This window comes from Prinia subflava, chromosome 5 (genome assembly GCF_021018805.1).
Source record: "Prinia subflava isolate CZ2003 ecotype Zambia chromosome 5, Cam_Psub_1.2, whole genome shotgun sequence".
Taxonomy (NCBI): Eukaryota; Metazoa; Chordata; class Aves; order Passeriformes; family Cisticolidae; genus Prinia; species Prinia subflava.
Window position 1 is genome coordinate 32,439,339 of NC_086251.1, and position 23,221 is coordinate 32,462,559.

Sequence of the window (23,221 nt, forward strand, 5' to 3'; positions counted from 1 at the left end):
ATGGCCTTGTCTGTGAACTCAAGTTTGGAACTCTATTTCAGCCAGACACTCCTGTAGACTGAGATGCAAAAAGATAAAGTTCTTTGTATAAAAAAAGTGTCTGAATTCAGTTTATATTAAAATTACCACTTATTGGATTATTTTAATGTGGAGTAGGAATAACTTATCCACGACAGTATTATTTTATATGTATGATATGCTGCTGGAGCTGAAGTTGCTCCTCTGTATTAAGAAGACTTGATCAACAAAAACTAGTGGTTTTGCTTTCAGTATCCAGGTCAGGAAACATTTTCAATACTAGAGAATGCTTATCCTTTGAAAATCAAATCCTTTTAAGTAGTTCATGTGAGCATTCTGTAATAGAGGGGCTCAGATTCACTAACCATATTTCAAACTCTTGGCTTATTTTTCAAAAAAATCGTGTACATACCTTACATTTAAAACCTGCTACATGTGTTTTCACTTTCCAGCTTCCAGAACAAAATGTGATAGCTCTATGGAACAGTTGGTGTTAACTGTTGGTATGTTTGGTACCTGCTCAATTCCAATTGAACTTCTAATCATTTATGCTGCAGAAACGTGTTTAAATTTGTACATTCTGGCCTGCAACAATAAAGAAACAAACACAACTTATTTTCTCTTAAAAAGTTTGAAAGTGAAGTTTAATTATTTACATTTTATTCAGTTAATGCCTAACACTATATATTGTAATATGGATTTTAAATTACTTTTCAAATCCAATACACTTTATTGCTACAATAGAAACATTCATTGTATACAAAAAATAAATAAAAATTGAAAATTAGCAAGTGTTGACCACTTTTATTATACTTAGTATACAAACTATGCAGCTTTGAAAATAAGAGCTGTTTAATCTGTGGTATCTCTAAAACAGTAAGACAGTAATTTATACCTTTAAAATGTTTTTCATTGACAGCTAAAGAAGAGCGGAAGAAAGAAGAGAACAGTTTGGAAAACGCTCAAAAATGGTAAGGTTTTTTTTTAATGGTAAGGTTTTTTAAGGTAGTGTTTTTTAACAGTTTATTTTGATCAAAGATATTATTGAACTTAGGAATTACATTAAATAGCAAAAAGGATCTTTATTTCAAAGAAGTAATATGTTCTCTGAAAAACTCTTGTGTAATATTCCAGGAAAAACTTCATTTGCATTTTTATCCAAACAGTGTACTGTGTTTGAGGTTTCAGTTATTATCAGCATTGAACTGAATGGGGGTTTTACAGAATAGATAAATAACTGATTAACTACTTTATGATATAAAAATGTATTTCATCATCACTGAACATTTTCAGCATTCAGCATACAGCACTCAGTTGTCTAAGAAGCCATTGAAATCGCAATGTTTTTGTTGCCTGAATATTTGTGCCTCACCTAGGCCAAAGGCATCAAAGTATGGGAAAAGTGAGATTAATTGATTTATAGATGGATAGTAAAATACTCAGTAAGTTAATATTACTAATAGATTTTGTTTACCAAATTATAGTTTTGTGAGAGTGAAGCATCCATCTTAACTATGGACCTGCTATAAATAAACTGGGGTAAATGACTTCCTGTGAATATTTTTTCTTCTTGGTGACTGAAGATCTGTGGTAATTCAGATCTGTGGTAATTTGGATTCTAAGTGTACTTTTCTCAGACCATACTCACTGCACCTGAGACACCTCGGTTAGTTTTCCTGGGCAGTCAGGAAGAGGAAGATAAGGGGCAGTTCCCAAAAGCAGTTCCACTCTTGGGTGAACTGTTCCCATCTGCTTGCAGAAGATGCCTAAATATTGGCTGAACAACTGGCTGATGTCAGCTGGGGCTTTACCTCCTCATTTCAAGTGTCTGACTGGCTCTGCTTGGTTACTTCCTTGGCACAAGGCTCCTTCATATTCCACCTGCTTTGTAGCCTTTCTAGAACAGAACAGACTTTCCAGGGTATGGAGCTGCACCCAGCTTGCAGTTGACTTAGGGAATTAGTTGTCCAACAAAGAGTTTGGTTTTTTAATTGCTAGATATTCAAATAGAGTAAACATATTAAAGTTCAAATATATAAATATTCAGTATATTTAATTACTGCTTTTGAAAGACAGAAAGTAGCCCAGGAAGCCAGATTAAGATGGGTGAAAAGAAATAGGTGCTACGGGAAGATGGGCTGATGAATAAAGGAGGAGAGGATGAGAAGTGTCAGGATGAAGACAGAGATTGTGCAGGATTTCAGGATCCCACCTCTGTATGCTCCAGCTGGGATGGTGAAGGGTTTTGTTTGGCAGAGAAGAGCACAATGTTCCTGGGGCTGCTGTTACATGAGGCAAACCTGAGAGGAGTCTCTGTTCTCGCTGCTTCTTGGTTCAGCTGTCCCAGTCAAAGTACTATGGACAGCTGAGGATTATTTGGCCCAAGCGAATGTCATGCTAATTACATTGCCCAGTCAACATAAATGGTTTTAACCATATAATCATGACTAAGGTGTTTTAGTATTTTTAGAGTTTAAAAACCAAAACATTTTACACAGATATTTTGAGGTGTATCATATTTATTTACTTACTTATTTTTCTCCTCAGAGTGTCACTACAAGACCCATTAACTCTGGATGTTATGGCCTTATACACACATATTTTATTCTGATTCTTTAAATATGGAACATCAATTAACTTGAAATATAGTTATGTGTTTCATGCAAAACCTAGTAAGAAATGTGAAAGGTTATAGTTATCACATATGAGGATTAAAAAACCTATTATTTTAATAGCATACCTTGAACAGTATGGGATATTTTATAGCATGGTTTCTGTGTTTCAAGTATCAAAAAGAAAATCCCGGAGCATATAGGCTCAGGTGGCTAAAATCCAAGCTTCTTGTGAAGTAGCTGGAGGGATTTTTGGAGGGATAATTTCTGTAGTTTTTGAGGATACTTTGTATTCTTCAAGCCTACCTAAAGAGCTTTAATTTCAAACTAAGTCAAGAAACCTTGATTCTAAGCTTTGTATTTCCATATGAAAATATGCAATGTAGACTATACAAATAAAAAAAGAAATTTGCTGAAGCTGCATCTGTGGCTCACATAACAAGAGCTGAATGGTTGGAGACTCTTTACAGGTCTTCAAAATTATTTATTTTATTTTCAAGATTTACACCTCCTGTGTTTAAATTTAAAACCTGTTCACAACTCTAAAGAAGAATACAGCCTTCTTCTGATTAAATAAAATTATTGTTCCAAGAAATACTACTTACTTTTAAATATGTTACCTTTGCTTTTAAATTATAGCATTATTTTTAACAAATACCACCAAATGTTTCAGGATTGTTGCATCTATTTTGTAGAGAAAAGTGATTCAACTTTAACAAAAGTGAACATACTCTTATATAAATAAGTGTTTATTCATGTGGATTGTTCTATTTCATCTATTCAAAGCAATGTCATAAAGGTTAAAACTGCACAATCGGATAAAGTGCTCTTAGAAGTATTGTCCATAATAAAAGAATATTTTGGAAATATCCAGCTGTATAGCAATTCAGTAACAGCCACATTATAAAATCTTTTTAAAAGCGTTAAAGTACTGGCAGTGTATTTCTGTAAAATTAATTGTTTATTGACACATGTAGAAGGAGATTATTTTCAGTAAAATTTTTGCAAAATTACTATTGGCACTGTCTGTGGCTTGGTTGTTGCTACTCCCAATTCTCCCTAAATACTAGAAGATTATTTTCAACCAAACCTAGAGATTTTTTCCTGACTTGATGTGTGACTCTTCCATGGTCCTTCAGTAAAGATAAATGGGAGAATAAGATCTTCATGGAGCAGAATAAAATAAATATACTACAGCATTTCCTGTAATGCAAGAAGTTAAGTTTTTCTCGTTATAATTGAATGCCCATGATTTGGCAGCGTGACAGATCTCTATGGTGGCTCATTCATCTGTAAGTTATCCTCCTGGAAAAGAGGTGGGTGTTGGAAGGTTAGCTATGCGTAGCATGAGTTGCTGCTGTAATTTCCAAGGCTAAGGAGAAATTATGGTGATTACCAGCCATGACTACTGAATCAGAGAAACTGCTTCCCCAGTGGGCTTACGTGTTGACTGTTTTTTTTTTCTTTCCTCCTCCCCTGCAGCTTTGAAGAAACAGTGGGGTACTTTGGGATAAAGCCCAAGCCTGGCGAGAAGGAGATCACACCAAACTACGTTTTCACGGTGTGGTACGAATTCTGCAGTGACTTCAAGACCATTTGGAAACGAGAGAGCAAAAGCATTTCCAAGGAACGGTAAGGTTCTAATAAAGTCATTAATACCATTTTAGATGTCTGGGAAACTGCTGCTTCTCAAACCCAACAAATTATACTCCTATATTTCACAGGCGTCATTGTTTTCTTTCAGATCTAATGGACATCAAGGAAAGATTATTCCCTCAGGGTGCGTAGGAAAATTCACCAAAGGCATGCTGTCCCCACAAAAAGATAAACACATATAATCTGATAAATTACACTTTTGTAACCCCTTCCAATTACTAGCTAGTAAAATGAAAGGAGAGCTGTGCTAATTTATAACAGATTGCTTCTCTGTGCATTTTCATGTTGAACTAGCCTAAATGAGGCGATATTGCTGTCGCAGACAGTACAGACAAATAAAAGTGAATGCTTTTCCAGTTAATATACTGCACTTGCATCAAAGGGAAGCCCCAGAGATTCAGGCCACACTTAGCATAGTGTCGAAGCCCCACACTGAATTTACAGCACTACTTCTGACTTTTGGTGTCCTGCTGAGGACATCAAACTACTTGCCGCTAGATCTCACAACAGTCTCCTGATTTTATTAGTTAGAGTAAAAGAACCCAAAAACCTAAAACCTTCAATTATTTTCTTGATTTTGCTAAAGAAACTTAAAATCTTTTACACAAAAAAAAAGCAATTCTACTGCAAGCTCATCATGCTCAGCATATTAGAATTCATTTGAAAAGACCTAATATAGACTTTCTTTGGAAAAGAATGGAGCAATTACTTTCAGCATGAAATTTAAATCCAGGTGCTTATTCCAAATTGACAGAGAGTTAGATTAAAATGTCTTTAAAAGAACAAGCCAAAGTAGTACACTCATTTACACTTACATTTTCCATTTTGCAGTAAGTCCATGGGGCTTTCAGGTTCGTATAAAGTAGATTTTTTGAAGGACTAGATGTAGAAATTATGAATTCTGAATTATCAACCTATCAGCATTGTTGTGTAGATCTTACCGTTTTAAAATACCTGGAAATTGTAGCTTTTTGTATCATTTATTGATTGATTTTGGAAGCTGACAACTGCAAACAATTATAAAGAATCTTTCATTTCCTCGTATCTAAATCAATACACAGATTTGGTTTACATGTTATAAACTGTATAAAATAAACAGTCCCAAGTATATTACTATGGTCATGACAGATTATCACAGGGATATATTTTCTGCTGAATCATAACTTATTTTTATTCCAAAAGCAACTGCTTTTGGAGGAGGAATAGAAGTTAACTACTCAAGTTAAAAAAAAATGCAGACCATACATCTTTTCCTTTTTACATAATTAGCGCCTGGCTAATGGTACACAATGATCCCTTCAAATAAATCTATTTGAAATGCCTTATGTTTTAACAGAACATAGCTTTAACTATCTTAATACAATAGTCAAGAAATCTTTGTAAGTAGACTGCTATAGTCTGTGTTTTCATGCTCAGGTGAGGTGAGAATTTCTTGTGGTTTAATAACCATATCAATCAAATCTAAATAAAAACACAGAACACATATCTCATCAGTTCCTCTGACAGATGCCTTTATTCCTGTTCAACATAAAGGAATACCAGTAGAATGCAGAGCAGCGGTTACTGTAATATTTCTAAGTGCTGACACTTTCTGGGTCCTATAGACTGTTTTTCACAGCTCACTTCAAATTATTTTTATAAAATTCCATTAGTCTCAAAAGGACATTCCTTGTCCTTTACATTCAAAATTTGAGTGATTCATCAAGATGATGAGCTGTTAAAATGAGAAGCCTTGTGTAAATAGTAAATTAGAATGACAGAAGAGCTGTTTTTGTCAATATAAATTTTTCTGTATTGTGCTATGAAAAGAAGAACATAGTGAAATCAATAGATTAGAATGGTGGAAAAGCTTTTTCCTGAAATGTCTTGTAAAGTCTTGATCATTTAAGGGTCCCGTTTAACAAAGTATGAAACTAACAGTTGATGAACTGCTATCCAAAAAAGTTTGAAAGCAAATGAAGAGTCACTGTGCAACTTGGTAACTAAAAACCTTAGAATGACAGGAATGGACAGCTGTCTTCCTTAACTGGCTAATTAATTGGATGCACTATTTGTTGTGCATTTTTAAAGAGTGCAATTTAATTTAAAAAAAAAAGGAGAGAGAACTTTTTTGTTGTGAACCCTTATTTGGTTTTGAAGGAAGTTTTAAAGAGGAAGAAACATCAATGTAAGTCAGTAACTGCAAACTTAGGTTCTGGAACGTAGGCATTGATATCATTATATGAACATGTTTCCAATTGGATTACCTTTCAAATTTCAGGAGCTGAGAAAATCCAATGTAAAATGTGTAGGAATTAGGTAATTATTTACATTTATATAGGAATGTTAATAGTGGATTGTAATATGTCTCTCAAGAAATATGACACAAAATAAAAATAAAAATTAAAATTTAATTATAATATACAGAATTATCATTAATCAAAGGACTAATTAAAAATGTATTAGGTTAAACTTAATAGTGGCAAAAATAGGTCAAAAGACCTGTGATTCCATAATTAAAATTTTATATCCCAAATTAATGACATTGCATTGTGTAACAGACAACTTTAAAATCTCTGAATTTCAGGAAAGAAGGGTGCTGTCTTTAACTAAATGACAGTCTCAGCTGCAAAGAGCCCCTGTTTCATCTAAAGCTACTTGGTTCCCAAATGTAACACAACTGCAGAAATCTAATGAGATTTCAATGAGACTTTTTCTAAAGTGAAGGAAACACTTCAACTGGGCTGCCCTGCATTTAACCTAACCATGAAAATAAATTAGCTGCCTGCAAAATACAGTTGAATCATTGTCTCTTTCCTGGACAAAATTTCCACATTATTTAAGAATGCAAGACAGAGTTACAGATAAATAAGAAAGATATGATATGATATGATATGATATATGATATATAAATGACTATAGGGATAAAATGAAAACAATTTTCCAAACCACATGCCTGATAGGAATATGCTGATAGTTTACTTTCCCTTCAATACCAGAATTGAAGTAGAATGAAATAAAATTTGCTTTGACAATCATGTCATCTGTAACAAACAGCTTAATATAAGTGCACCGAATGCTGGAAACTTTTTTTTTTTGGTGCTGTTTTGAATCAAAATCCAGTTTTGTTGTTGACAGCTTTATAATTTACAATGTGTATGTATTCAGGTACATCAACTGCTTTTATGCTTTTTTCTGTTTATGATATTTTGAGATGATAACTGAATTGAAGACTATAAAGTTGGAGTTTTTGGCAATAAAGCACTTAGAGCAAGGTAGATTGCAGATATTTCCACTGTCACTTCCTTTTCCTAAACTACTAATTTTATTTGCATTTCAGTGAATTCAGAACCAATACAAATATGTATTTATAACAACTTAATCCACTATACATATATATGAATGCCCATCCATAAATCAATTAAAGCATTCAAGATGTGTTAAATTATATTTTAAGAGGATGTCCTAGACAAGTCTGAAATAAGGAAAAAGTATAAATACAGAATACTTTGCAGTGAGTTTCATCACAAACTGTGATTACGTTTTATAAAAGAAATGTGACAAAGATTATATTAACGTGTTTATACCTGTTGCCCTTTAAATACAAAATAATTAAAATAGGAAAGAAATTGTTGATCTTAATTTAATTCACTGCTGACTCTTGCAAAGATAAGATTGGTACAATGGTTACCATACTGGATGAAGTAATTCTCTTTCATGAATATTCAAATAAATAGGTCAGCATTCACAAATCAAAAACAGAACCAAAATTTGTCTCAATAGCTGGAGAAGACACAATCATTATTTAATGAACAGAATTATATATTTCATCTTGAAAACAGAAACACTGTCACAAGATGTCAAAGATGGCAAAAGCTTGCATTGCTTCTAAATGGTGACTGTACAAAATTTTATTAGAAAAATCTACGAAGGACTTACACATGAAGAGAGTTCCCAGCTGCAAAAGTATTCTGGAGATTATCACTGTAGGTTTTGGCTGTCTCTATATACTCCTAAATACCTGCCAGGGGCTATTTCAGATGAACTGAAGTATATTTTTGTTCTGTAGTCTTTGTTCTATTGGTTCTATTGTTATGCACCAACTTTGCTAAAATGAAAAAAATCCAATTTTTATTCCCTGTGACTACAGAGAGAAAATATCTCACTTACTTTGTAGATAACTTTGTAGATAAACCACTGTCAGTACATCTAGAAAAAAAAAGAAACATGTCAAACATATTGGCAATTTGAGGTTTGATGACAAAATCCACTGACAACATACATTTTACTGATTTACTTTGTGAACATTTATTCTAAATGCAGTCTAAAGATTTGATCAGTAATGACCAAGTTCTTTCCAGAAGATTTAGGCCTGAAGGCATGATAGGCAATTGTATTGTACAACATAGTAATAGAAGTGGCAACATTCAAACTTCATAGTCTGGTATAAGGTTCCTAATTATAAACCTAGCCAAGTACTCTGTAAAATCATCTGCCAGACCAGGTAATACAAAAAGATCTGTCTTCTAACATTGATACTGAAATCTAACCCGTTATATTTCATAGGCTAACAGTTTTCAGGAAATGGAGCTGTGACTTGAGGTTTAGTTCATGGGCTGCATACAGAAATAAGACTGCCAGTAGAAAGGCATTTAACACATGAAAGGAATTTGAGCTCTGGGAATTTCTCATAGTCCTAAGGGAAGTCACTGTTCAGCTGTGTTAAGGATCTGGACTGGGTATGCAGCTTGGCTCTAGATTGAGCAGTTGATATTGACTGTAACTACCTCCGCTTGTACATTTCCACCCATATCTGAAAATTTGTTTGCACAACATTTCCGTATGCCAAAACAGTTTTATGGGAGAAGTTTCAAGTTCTTGTCGTGGGAAGCTCAGGTGGCACAGAACTGTCATTCCAAGCTGTTTCCTAACCCACAGCTATCCTCATAACCCACCAGCTGCATGAAAGGAGCTGTAGAAGCAAAAAGAATGGATTTTCCAGGTCATTGAGAAGCTGAGAGAGAACCAGATAATTTGGTCTCTGTTGTTGCACAATAACAGAGCCAGAACATGAGTACGTGAGCAGCAATTGGTTCATTTACAAGGGATCCTGGTTTTCCCAACTGGGGAACTTCAGAGGGTGGAGTGTGCCGGTTCACGCTGCCTTCTGTCTGACTGGAGTGGAAAGCAGATGTGAAAATGATAATCAGTTTATCTAGTTAGTCCCTGGCTTGGTAATATCCTTTCCTGTAAGGGCAAAACGTATTTTCCTGAGCTTACGAGGGAAACTTTTTTATAATAAATACAGGTTATGTTTAGATTAGGTTTTTGCATCCCTAGGTACAAAATAATAATTTTGAATGAAAATAATGTCTTTATTTTTCACTAATAACTTCTAATTTAAGAGGCTTGGCTTTTATCCAATTTACAGGGGAAGACACCGCCTGCCACATAGAGGCAGGAAAAAGCCAATTACGTTCCCATTGATTATAGTAAAGATACATATGCAGTATTGGAGTTGTTCTCCTATTTAAAAATACATTATTTTGCTAGTTTAATTCAATATTTTTCCATACTGTGTGTTAATGTGCAGTACTGCTCAGTTTGACGCCACATCTTCTTTATTTATTAAGGTGTATTGATGTCTTTTGACCACAGTTGAAGGAGAATAACTTTTCTTTTGAACACATCCATCCCTGTTGCAGCTCATCAGATTTGAAGGCTTAAGTGACCTGCATTCCATAATGTTTTGGCCCTGTGATTGCTTGCTAAGTTAGCCCATCAGTCAGGCTGGAAGGGACCACCGTGGCTCACCTGGTCCCGCCTCCCTGCTCAAGCAGGGTCATCCTGGAGCACATGGCACAGGATTGTGTCCACATGGTTCTGGAATATCTCCAGTGAGGGACTCCACAGCCTCTCTGGACAATCTGTTCCAGTGCTCAGTCACCCTTGTCTCTTGTGTTGTGGTTCAGCTACTGTGTCCTCCCTTCTGGTCTCCTTGTCCTCTCCAGTGCTCTCTGTCCAAAACTGACCTTGTCACTGTCAGCTGTAGATTGTGGCCCTCCATGTCAGGGCTTGATTCCATTTTAGTACCCTCATTGTAAAAACCTTCTTCCTTATACCTAATCTAAATTTTAATTTAAAAGCATTGCCCCTTGTCCTTATGCAATAGGTCCTGCTTAAAGTTTGTCCCCATCTTTCATTCTATTTTTAAGAATTCATGTTTCCTAGTAGTGAAAATATGCCATAAAACACACAGAGCTTGGCCTGTATCAGTGACAGGCATGATTTTCTTTTTAAGTCTAAAAGTTTCTAATCCCTGTAATTTTCCCTTTGGATGAACATGTGGACTTCAGACGTTTAATAATTATTTGAAAACATTTCTAGGACCAAAGAGAATGTGATCAAATAGAAAATGGGAAGAGTTCAAAATAGGGAAGAGTTTAGAAGCTGATCACTTGGTGTGATTCTGCTGAGCCTGAAGACTGTCTTGAAATCCATCTTTGCATAAACATTGTAGCTGTGAGGAATAGCATGCTATCCAGTGGGTGCAGTCATCCAGCATTAAGAAGTAAACTGTGCAGATTAAAAAAAATAAAAAGATGGAATGGTGTGTTCTCATGTAGTTGTTTACATGTAGAAACAGTGAACACTAATTAAGTTCTAAAAATACGCCAGCTGTATTTTAAAAAGGTACAGAATAATAATTTTGTGCTGTGTATTTGAGGGTGTAGTTACAGCTTGAATCAACACTATAGCTAAACAGTGTTGAAAATAAGTGTAGTTTAAAGTAGTGTAACTCTTTCCTCCTCTTCTTAAGCACTGGAAAGTGAGACAACACCAAGAACTATCCAGTAGATGCTTTTAAAATACTTAGAGAAGAAATTTTTTTGTTTCCAACATTGATAAAGACAGTAATGAATTTATGAATGTGTTCTGTATTTTAAAAAGAATCCAGCTTGCTGCTAGTGTTACAGCAAGGAAGTACACATCAGTAATTGCAGCTATAATCCACTTTCCTTTTTGCTTTTCTTCCAAAATTCCTCAAAAATTGAGTGTGTCGAAAGTGGTTTGAACTGGGCATGGTATTTTAAATACTTTTTGACTGGCCATAGCAATTATTTCTGCCAGTGGAAAAAGTTAAATAGGAGAAGAAAGTAGAATTTTTCAGTTCAAGAGTGCCAAGAAATGTGTTGCTTCTAGTAAAAGACTGACTTGGTGTACATTACTGAAAATTGATTTACTGAGTTCTCCTTGCTTCTAAAAATTCATTCCCAACCTCCTTCCTTTTTTATTTTGCATATAAAGTAGCTGTATGTACCATTAGTATTATAGAGGCACTTAGCACTGGGCAGATTCTCTGTTAGGAGTGCCAAGAATTATCTTTCCTTTTTATCACTGTTCAGCACATAATTTCCTATGCACTTTCCAGTCCATACAAGGAGAGTCAACTCTCTTTTTCTTTAATTCTCTATTTCTCCTTTTCCTCCTGATTAAAATCCTCATTGGGTTCTTGTTAAGTCCCCACAGAAAAAAGGGGTTCTGTATGCAAGACCCGGAGAGCAAAAGGCAAGAAACAGAGGAATCAGATGTGTACTTCTTCCCCCTTATCTCTACAGTACTTCTGGCTGACTAGTCTGTAGCTGTACATAAGACAGCTTTAGCTACCCTGAGACCAGAACCTGTTGTACCTCCTGTTGCTGCATCAATGAGGCTGGTCAGTCAATTCCTTCTAAAGCAACACAGAAAACATTAACAAAAAACTGGCAGATGCTTTCATTTCAAGGGTTTCAGAGGAGATATAAGGTGTAGCCTGGCAAATGGCCTGCTAAAATAGCATATTCTGTGTGCATGACAGATTAAGCCAGCTAGCTCTTTTTTTGTAGAAGAGGATCTTTTTGTCTTGGTAGCACAGCTTTTTTGGTGGGAAAGCTACTCCATGAAATCCAGATCCTGCAAGAACATAGAAATCATTTTCCTGATGACATTTTCAGGGAGCAATACAGACAAGCTGTCCTTTTGGTTTTGATTTTCTCCATCTGAACATGTAATTTCATCTACTTTCGGTAGTTTATTAAGTGCCTTTAAATAGAAATGGCAGTTTGTTGGGCTGATGTGCCTAAAAAAAGTTACTGGTGAGGCTTCTTACAAAGTATGTACCAAGCAGAGCCAGAACACCTTTCATTTCATCAAATCTAATAACACCTTTTTATGTTTCAGAATTAAAGTGGCTCAGCAATCAGTGAGCAAGTTAACTGCGGAGAAGAAAGTTGAAACGAAGAAAATCAATCCTACAGCTAGCCTGGTATGATCTGGGTTTCAGTATGACATGCCAAAGGGGTTTTGTGACACTATTCTTGTCATTCAAATGATGGCTGGTTTCTCCTGTTGTTTGGAGAGCATAGTATTTCTAGTTTGAATGCAGCAGAGTGATTTTCTTCCCAAGGAGAGATGTTAAAGCTCATGCCCTATGGCAGTCAACAGTTGTGTTTAATATTTAGGTCAATTGTGCCTAAGCATGGCTCTGCTATTTTAGATAATAAAAGGAGCTGCTTTTGTGGTTTCTTCTTCCTTTCCACTGTAGTCTCTTGTCTTTTCTTCCATGCTTCAAAGTGCATTGAAGCTCCCTGCATATATTTGTCCAATGGCTGGAGTGTCTGGTTTTTTCAAAACCTTAAAAATCTTGTTTTCTCTGGGGAATAGTGTGGTAGAAGGGATTAAATCCCCATTTTATTCTTTGTTGTACACCAGTGTTTTTGAAGCGACACAGTAAGAGGTCTAATAATTTGCACTGTATATGAACCCTTTTTTTGCCTGTGTGCAAGGCAGATAGGTTAGACAAGCATTTCTCATGCTCTAGAAGGCAAGAGACCAAGGGAGGGAAATGTACCTGAAGGAATCAGAGTATTTCCCTTCCCTGCAGAGCATATCAGTTGCAGATCAGGCAGCAGAGGTATGAACAACTACACTCGCCTGGGAAGAGGTCATTAAGCAAGATCATCTAGCTAATGCTAAATTGGAGCCTTTATGTCAGCAGAAACCATTCCAGACATGAGAAGGTATTAGAGTTACATGAATTTGAAATGTATCTGGTTTTCTCTAGCTGCACTGGTCTTCCCAGATGTATATTTTTAAAGGTACACAGTATTTGACAAGTATGTAGTGAAAGCAAACTCAGCTTTTCCACAGTAAATTATGTGTTTTAAAGTTTTAAACCTTCTTTGAGTGCTCCATTCATTTTTTAATTAAAGAAAACTGGAACTGTGACTAATTTGTCCATCTTCTAGACCAAATGCTCATGGGAACTTGAGAGGAGATGGAAAATTATAGACAAGAAATATAATAAACCTCTTTTTTTTGCTTGAACAGAAAGAAAGACTACGTCAGAAGGAAGCCAGTGTGACGGCTAACTGAAAGGAGATGAATAAAAACAATGGAGTGATTTCATACCTTGCCTGATGCTTTACTACACCAATAGCCCAGGAAGCACCTTATGTTACATACTGAATTCTGCTTTGCTGATCTGTCCTGAGACAATCCATTAAAGACTTTTGAGTTCCTTCAGAGGGGTTTGTATGTTCAGTGGAGGGAAATTCTAAGAAGGTTTTTACATGGGAAGTCATCTTTTTTTCTGTAACTCTTCCTTACATTGCTTAAAATGCATCTTGTTGTTAATGGTTAATTAAAATATTCTCTGCATAATGTATTAATATGGAAGAGCTAAAACGAGCATTTTGGATGCTGATTTAAGTAATGACTAACAACCTGTAGGTTATTTACAGGGCTTTATGTAGATGAGAGCAAATATGCCATTCAGTTCACAAAGGTCTATTGCATCATATTTTTTGTTACTTCAGCAGTCACTGAGGTAAAATTGACTTATTCTAAATAATTTTACAGTGTCTAAGTATTGGATGCATCTTTCTAAAACTGATTAAATGTAATTATAGATTCATGCTGTATTTTACTACAGATATTTTTATAGAAGCTTCATCTTATGCCATTCATTGAAGTGGGAGTAATATTTTGCACATAAAAAGGAATATTAAAATCCTTTAGTTTTATGATTGATGGCATAACTGATTTATTATTTTTATGGTTTTAATCTAATATTTCCTAAATTTTGAGCTTCAAAAGAAAAAATTATAAAATGTATATTTTATTTCAGTATATATTGCAAATATCAATTCCATAAAGTGATGAGTTTATAGGTCATTATTCATTAAGATACAAAAATATCTCTCCATGAAGATAAGAATTTGCCATTAAATATTTGAATTTTAATTCCATTGAAAGCTTTCTTTTTAACAGCAAGTATAGCACTCTAAAATGCATTATGCAGCCTGCTCTTGTCCCCCTAGATTTGTATGAAGAAAGTGTCCAGCATACCTATATTTTATATATGTATATATACAGATAATATAATAAGTAAAACTTCAGAAAGAAATAACAGGATCTTGCTATCTTGCTTAACATTATAACCATTGCCATAAAGTGGCAGAGCCTGAAAATAACTGTCCTGAATATCCACCATTACTTGAAGATTTTTACTGCATTTTAAGGATTTGGATTCTTAGGAGGAGAAATCTTGAAGCAGAAGTTAATTTAAGGTAAAACAGAAAAGTGATTCTGCTTGCTATCCACAAGGGAGAAACTGACTTTATGATAATGGTGCATGAAGTTGGTTACAAAGAGAGATTAGGTGAAGGGAAAAGGTGCAAAAAGCTGGTAGGGGAAAAACATTAGTCCTTTGCTTTGAAACTGGACAGAATATACATGAGACAGATATCAGTTATCATACAGCACATTTGATAGAGAGACTGAGATGAAACCTAGGCAAAGTCATCCCTAGCAGTCATCAGAAGCATCCCTACACATGCAGTGTACATTTATATTAAGGAAAATAGCAGTTGTGGAGACCCATTCATAAATTAACTTTCAATGCAGGTTTCTTAAATTGGTATATCTCTCATTCCTGCATGAATAAAAACAAAGGACTCAAGAGTCTCTTGTATGTTTGGGAGTTTCTACCTGCTGCAGATAATACTCAAGATGTGTAAGCATAATTCTTATGAAAGCAGTCAACGACATGCCAGCAAAAATAATCTGATTTGTAGTTTGACTAGTCCCATTGCAGAGAAGAAAAAATTCCAAAGATTTAAGTTTCCTGTCTTCCATTAACTAGGTGAGGTACATTTTTTTTCCAATACTATTAGTGATAAATAAGAGGAGCAATAATGTCTGTAAAAGCCAAAGAACAATAGCAAGCAAGGCAATTTTAATGAGTGTTTAAGCAAACAGTGTTTATTTTTATATAGTTTTCTATCTATCATGAAGATAGTGTATATTGCCATTTGATCTGATGGAGAGTTTTTCAATGAAAAATGCATTACTTAAAGTATTATTCAACAGAAGCAGCACTGTTTGTGAAAATGGATGGTCTTGAAAATTCCCATTAGAAGTATATTGTGGAAAAAAGGTTTTAACTTATTGAAATATCCTGTTTCAAAATTTCTAAATGTGAATTTTCATTTTTCAGTTCAAATTGACTTCATTTTTAAATGTTGAAAAATGTATATAAAAAGGGATTAAAATTATTCATTTAAAGCATTCCTTGATCAGATTTATAATTCTTTTATCAGATTAGCAATTTGCCAAGGTTTTGAGAATAAAGGCTATTTTTTGGAAGATTCAAAAACCTATATAGCACAGGGACCTTGTTTCTTCCTAATTTTCAATTGTATTGATTTTCTTTTCAAGTCAGAGTTTCTGATTCCAGCTTCACCCATGACTTAAATCCTCTGCTAGTAATTAAACTATTTTTAAATTAAAAGAAGAAATCACCTAGATTATTTGATTCATTCTCTTAATCAAGACTTTAAGACTCCTGGATGGAATTCATCAGCTAAATATCATACTTTCCTCCCTAGTGATACCCACAATTGGCTTCAGACAGTTATTGAAGCCACAGTGGTACACCTGCTGGTTTTAACTAAAATTGTGTATTGGAGAGGAGATATTTACAGATATAGGTCTACATAAGTTGTTTATTTATGAAATATTTAGACACTTCAGGCGTAATAAATATGCATCAGCAAGCATTCATCTGTGGGGTCACCAAGTGTCACCAAACATTATGTTTTAAGCTTTAAGCTTTAGTTTGATGCCTCACTTTACCTTGAGCTTCCTAGTTTGAGGAAAATAAAAGGATAGAAGGACAAAAGAAAGAAACTACAAAGATGGAATGGAACAGAAGTCTCCGGTACACGTCTACGTTGCTGTCAAGAAACTAAAAGAGTGGACTCAAATTAAGCCAAGCAGCAGTAGCTAGACAGTTAAAATTTTCTGGTCTATTTAACTTAAAATACCTCAACACTTCACAGAAGTCACTTCTGTGACTGTGAAGTAGATGTGGTTTAAGAGGAGGAATTTTCTGTGGTTTTGTTTTAATTTCTTCTGTTACTGCCAAGCTTCTCAAAGACTGTAAATCAAAGCACTATTAAAGCCCATGTTACTAATTAGGGGCTTATTACCTACAATAAAAATATACAGTACTGATTTATAAATTGAATTATTAGGATGAATTCAGTGTAGATGAGTAGATAATAATCTGGAAAGTGCTCTTTACATTATTTACATTTCCACTTGTTGACTTAAAAATGGAAGACCTTTTAGTGTCTTTGAGATCTGACAATATAAATTATTTTTTCATTATGTTTTTACTAAACTATGAGAAGTACCCAGGTGTTTTGCTGTCACTAACCCATGCAATTGTTTTGCCTTGTGTTTTATCACAGGGTTGTAAATGTATAGATTGAATATTAGACTTTTATATTTAACTGAGAATTTTTTGCATCAAAACAGAAACTATGGTCTTCAGTTTCTGTATATATAGAAAAATCAAGTAGAATGGGTGGAATATTCAGTAAGCAGAGAGAAAAAATAATTGAGCATCTTAAATCTTGTAGGAGGGATACATTTTTTGTAAGATTTCAAGATTTCTGAATTGCTGAGGATATCTTCTCCAACCAGATATAAACAGCCAGGGTATCTCTGGCCAGTCTATTTTTATTCTGCATGAAACATGAATAAAATATTTTTTTTTCTGTGTGGTGTAGAGGGTTCTTATTGCCCTTATCTTCCAGTAAATGGATAGCAATTCCTCTCTTAGATCTAAACATCTTACCCAGTTGAACATGGGGCAGTGGAAGACTTTGTAATACTCATTTAGTAATACTATTTCTTCCTTGTTTCAAGACAGTATCTTAAAAATGAATGCCTTAATATGGTTAGTGTGGATATGGAATTTCAGAAACATTATACAGTTTAGAAATATTCATCTTCTTAATCTATGTTTAGGAACCCATCTGAATGTGTAATTTCAGAAAATCAGGTTCACCTAGTTTTTGCTCATTCTTGGCCTTGTCTCAGTCTTGTTCAGTATTGTTATGGGTCTTGCTTTTTTCTCTTTTTTTCTTTTTTTTTTCCTTTTTTTCCTTCTCTTTTTTTTTTTTTTCTTTTTCGTTTTTATTTTTTTTTTCTTTAACACTTTTGGAATTTATTAAAGCCAGTTAGACAATTCCAGGATTTCCAGCTTCAGGAACTGGAGAGTTCTCTTTGGCATTCTTAATTTGAAGGTAAGCCTATGTATTTGCACATAAATACAAAGAAAATTTAAAAAGATAAGCAATAAGTTGCTTCAAAGAGAGAAAAATTCCAGGAGCTCCATGTTTAGCCTTGTGCCACCAAGGAAAAATCTAACAAAACAGCATAAAAATCAGATAAAATTAGCAATGAACTATCAGTAATGACACTGATAATCACTGGAAGTTAGCAAAGACAGTTGTGGTTTCTCCATTTTCTGATGTTTCCAAATCAGGATGGAACATTTTTCAGAAAGGTCTCTGTTGTCCAATACAGCTTATGGGGCTCAGTTCAAATGTAGCTAAGTGGCATCCCCTGTCCATTGATTCACCTGTTCCAGTAGTTCCCCTACACAGGTAAATATAATAATAAATATGTAAAAGACTTAATAATTTTTTTTTTTCTTATCTATAATGAAATATTCTTATCTAAGATGGAAGAGCTCTTTGTTGTGATTTTGAAATGAAAATACTGTAAATAGAGTGGTGTAGAACAATATAATGCAGGAAACCACTGTCAAATTAAAAATATTTATATTTCAGATGATCAATAATTAACATTTGTTGACTTCATCTTATGGTATTAAGGTAGCAAATTTATATGCTCTGAAATTCAACACTGTTCTGGAGATTCTCAAGCCAGGTCTGAGAAAACTTTGCATTTTGGATTGCACAGTGAGAAACCCCAGAATAACAGAAACCTGAGTTCCTTAGTAGCCAAAGGTTTGAGAGAATGCAAGAGACTTTACCTTGGGTACAGTTAACATGATGCCAGATTTAAATAACTGCCTCTCCTTTTAGTGATTTATTAGATATGACCTGCTAATATCATGACCAAACATTTCCACTGCTCAATAGGGTTTAAAACAAGAATTTTATCCAACTGTTTTAGAAATCTAAAGCTCAGAAGTTGTGCAAGCAAAATTGGTAGAACTCTTCAAAAATACTTGGGTTTGCAAGGTTTTTTCCAAAATGCCTACAAGACTTTTTCTTCTGTGTTTTTTTAAACAATTTTCTCAATTTAAAAATATTCCTAACAACATTACTAATTTTTTTTTCACTTGTTGAAAATGTGGTACACCTAAACAGTACAATCTTAGGAAATTTTGCAAGCTTCAGCTGGATTTAAATTTTGATTTCATACCTCTTAGAATTCAAGCTTTTAAATTAGGACCTATTAGTAAAATATAAGCACTGGATATAAGAGAATATATATTTTAAGAAGCAATGAACTAAAAATGCTGAACTGATAAATAGCTTAGAGACAGAGTGCTTCACCTTCCTGGGAGGACATTATCAAGTGACATAAGCTTTCCCCAATGTGCATTTCCTGTGATTTCCTTCTGCCAGGTGTCATCTCAGACTAAACTAAAGGTTGTATTCATCTGGCCCACATGGTAAAAAATACCCATAGGGAACCCTATAGGGTCATGGAACTGGATAAAATCTTTTAGAATCCTGTTAGGAAAACTGTACTGAACTGTCCCAGTGTAGGACATGACTTCTGTAGTAGGATCTTGCCTGCAAAGATTTTGCAGTCCTGGGAGCTTTCGGAGGATGGAGAAAGCTGTTGGCATGGAATCTTTGCTTTAGCCATCAGTTTCTAACAGTAGGTTTCTCAGGAGTTACACTGCAGAATTCCCTGAGCATAGATTGCTCTGGGGACTCCTGGAAGAGAGAATGGAAAATCACGTCAATGGAGGATTTTCAATGGGGAAAGAGATCATCCAGATTAAGGTAAAAAGCTAGAAGACTCTTCCAAAATAGCAAAAGTTTTGTAGAGTTGTATGTATGTATTCATTAGGTTCTACAGATTTCAGAAATGCTGCATTCATGTATATGAACATCATTCTGTGCCTATTACTGATCATATGATTATTTGATATGAACAGAATCACTTATCTTACTCTTTTATTGTGCTCTGACCAGTAGAATATAGAGAAAAACTGTTGAGTGATCCATCATCAGAGTCCTGACAGACAGCTGTGTTTCAGGTTTCCCAGTGATGTCCTGGCAAGAGCATTCTTATTTTCCTAGAGGTAAGATGAGTTTAGCTGCCATGACATCTGCCTTCTTGGCCTTTATTAATCATAAACTGGTACTTGTATCATAGGGCCAAATCGTGGGGCCAAATTCTGTCCTCACTGATAACTGTAGTCTTCACTGCAATTAGAAGGTAACTGTGGCACAAAATAATACTAAGAATGTTAGGATGTTTTTGTAATAGATAAGCTGATAAGCTTGATAAGCTCAACGACCTGAAGAGTACTCACAGGCTGAGATTTATGTACTATATTGGTACTTCCTTATAGAAGTTTGAGTGACTGCAGAAAGAGGACCTGTTGATAGTGTTTCTTTAATTTTTTTGAATCTTCCACAGGATGATTTTTCAGTTTCTGAACTATGCATTTGAGTGCTTTAAATAGTGTGATTTCTTTTTGACTTCTTCCAGAGAGGCCAAGCTTGTAGTTCAGGATTTTACTGTCTCATTTGGCATGCTGTAAATACTTTCCATTGTCATCAAAGAAACAGTCATCCTGAGCAGCTATCCACAAACAGTGTGTTATAGAAACTACAGAAACTGGGTAGCAATCTAAGATTATAGCTCTATTTCCTACAGCTTGGAGCATCAATAGTCAGTATATTAACATAGATACTGCACAGCACCTGAGACTTCTTAGTTGTAAAGCAGTTTTAGGGATGGATTGCCTTTAGCAGCTAATCACTATAAACTGGATAAAAGCCATGTTCTTCTTCTTCTTCTTATAAGTTTTTTTTCTATCTGTTAGGATGATTTTTTGTGGTGTGGGTATCTTTTAGATTTTACATGTGAGGATACCATTTTATTATTAACCAAAACAGAACAAGCTCACTGTTCTATTCTAGACTTCATATGTGACAGGAAGATGAATAAATAAAACTGATTTCTTTCCAGATAAAAATAATACTTTTTTTTCCTCATTCTATTCATTTTTTTATTTTGTGTTACAGTCTAGTGTGTTTTAGAAGGGCTGTAAAGAACGAAAATGTTGCAGTGCCATTGAAACAACAATATAAACCTCACTATATCTTCCTTTGGGATTTTCTTTTGAAGTCGTCTTTGGTTTGGTTGGTTTGGGCTTTGTTTAATCAAAAAATCGTATCAGACAATCAAGGCAGCTTTTCTTGGATAAGTTTCTAAGGGGCCTGAGTGCTACGGTAGTCAAGTGAAATGATCTGTGTATATGCTCATCAGGCATGTAGCCTGAGCAACACACTTTCAGTTCTGATGAAAAGGAGACTTGAGAGGGAAATTTAAGAGATTTTTAGAGGTCGAGTTCAGAAAAGCTATGTCAGATTACAGGGTTTGAAGCCAGTGACACCTGTTGCAAAGGAAGACGCACGCTCCGTGTCAGATGGGACTGGAGAAGGACTTGGCACAGAGTTGATGAAAGCACTGCTTCTTGTAGGTGCTCTCAGCAAAGTTGCAAAGGCCCAGGTGATGACTGACTGTATGTTCCCCAGGAATAACAGACCTATATATTTTAAGAAATATATATGTATAATGACACTATTTTTGGTGGGGGGTATATCAGCCTCAAGAACAAGAGCTGCCTCTGACACTGTACTTAGATATTACTCTCAGTTGTGAAAGCTTTGCCACATTTAGAAGTTACAGGAAGCAAAAATGGAGAAATAATACTATTATGATGATGATGAAAAATCAAGACCTGACCACTGGAGAGTTTTTTTCGTAGGATTATAGTATGGTTTTCAACCTTCATTTAGCTATTTTGGGGTGGGTTTTTTTCCCTTTCCAATCATTTTGAATTCAGTATTTGCACTGTTGAACATTATTATTGTTGGTATGCTTCCCTCTCTGGTCTCCATATGATGGAAAATCATCATAAGAGAGGCCTCTTTGGCTGCTTAACTTCTCTTTGAAGATGTAGCAAAATGGTAAATTCTCTTGCAATGCTATTAATGTTCTATGTGTACCTAGCAAGTTTCTCAGCCATAACAGCATTTAACTCTGATGTGCATATGGCATTTGCTTTAATAAAATCATAGCTTTGCTTGAATGGTCACAAATACAATCAGCAATTATATATTTGCTGTCCTTTGAATTGAAAACAACTTTGCATTTATCATCCTAAAATATGTAAAGCAAAAAAAATGGAATATGAATATAGTTTAGCTTTTTTTGGGTTTCAGAATTCAAGTCTTTTGAATAGTTCTTGATTAAATATGTTATAAATGTCTTAAAAGAATAAGTTAAATAAATTCAGGTGCTTTTTCCCCCCTCCACAATGTAATTATGTGTGTATGTGTGTGTGTGTGTTTCTACTGTGTATCTGAGAGTATAATTTTCTCAAAAACCAAGATATGCTATGATTAACTTTGTAAAAGTTATTGTTGTGGGATGGAGTATTTATTTTTAAACTAAATTCTTAAGGAGACATTGACTGTAAATAAAAGACTATATTTTCCTCCTCAGTATTTTTTTATTTTTTTCAGTTGTCTTTTTTGTATGCAAAATATATTGTTGGGATACTGTCAGTTTCTCTGATTGAAAAGTTCTGTCTAAATAACTTATTTTATTTACACTGCTTTACTGATACATTTAATATCCCAGGTTCAGTGTGCTTGTTAAAAAAGACAGTATTTCTCAGCTCTGCAAAGAATTTGAGTATCTTACTGAATATCTACCTTATTGATGTCAGTTTCTTGAAGGTTTTTTGGGGGGGTGCATCTGAAACAATTTGCCCACGTCTGAAGATGTAGATTTCCTTTAGTTCTCATCCGGCTTTTGGCAACTCGTCACATTTTCAGATGCATAATATTGAAAAGCTTTTCAGTAACTCAGACTATACTGCCCACAAAATCATAATAAAATAGGATCTCAATGGTTTCTATCATCCATGTCTCCAAACATTAATATTTGTATTCTGTTTTCTAGGGGAAGAAAAAAACTATGAATTGAATTATAATTTTGTCTAGATTTTACTGTTTCTTGTATAACTATATTGATGGTGTAGGAAACCTTACTATCATTAGTGTATTTTTTTTGAATTTTCCTATAGTCAGAGTAGAAAACAATTACAGTTTCAGTAGAAAATTATGCTGTGATTTCATTCAGCAACTGACCATTCTGGGGAGTACAGAAACTGGAAGCATCTTCAGCAGGATGCTCAGCAGCTCTCCAATGACAGATATATTTTAGGCAGTTTTGAGCAGGATTTTAGCATCACACGTCACATAAATTTAAAACCAGAGGATGTGATTTGGTTTTAGATGTTTCTGAAAACATTCTTAATGTATTTGTTTGAAAAT

General features: G+C 34.6%; 1 protein-coding gene across 1 annotated transcript in view; it reads left to right on the forward strand.

The window, feature by feature from the left end:
- LOC134551321 (formin-like) overlaps positions 1-22,387 on the forward strand; it is a 130,998-nt gene extending 108,611 nt beyond the window's left edge. The window contains exons 14-17 of the mRNA XM_063398809.1: positions 938-989; positions 4,113-4,262; positions 12,486-12,570; positions 13,635-22,387. Of these exons, the coding sequence (XP_063254879.1) occupies positions 938-989; positions 4,113-4,262; positions 12,486-12,570; positions 13,635-13,679 (332 nt within the window). The 3' untranslated portion in view covers positions 13,680-22,387. The remainder of the gene's footprint in view (positions 1-937; positions 990-4,112; positions 4,263-12,485; positions 12,571-13,634) is intronic.
- The last annotated feature ends 834 nt before the right edge of the window (positions 22,388-23,221 follow it).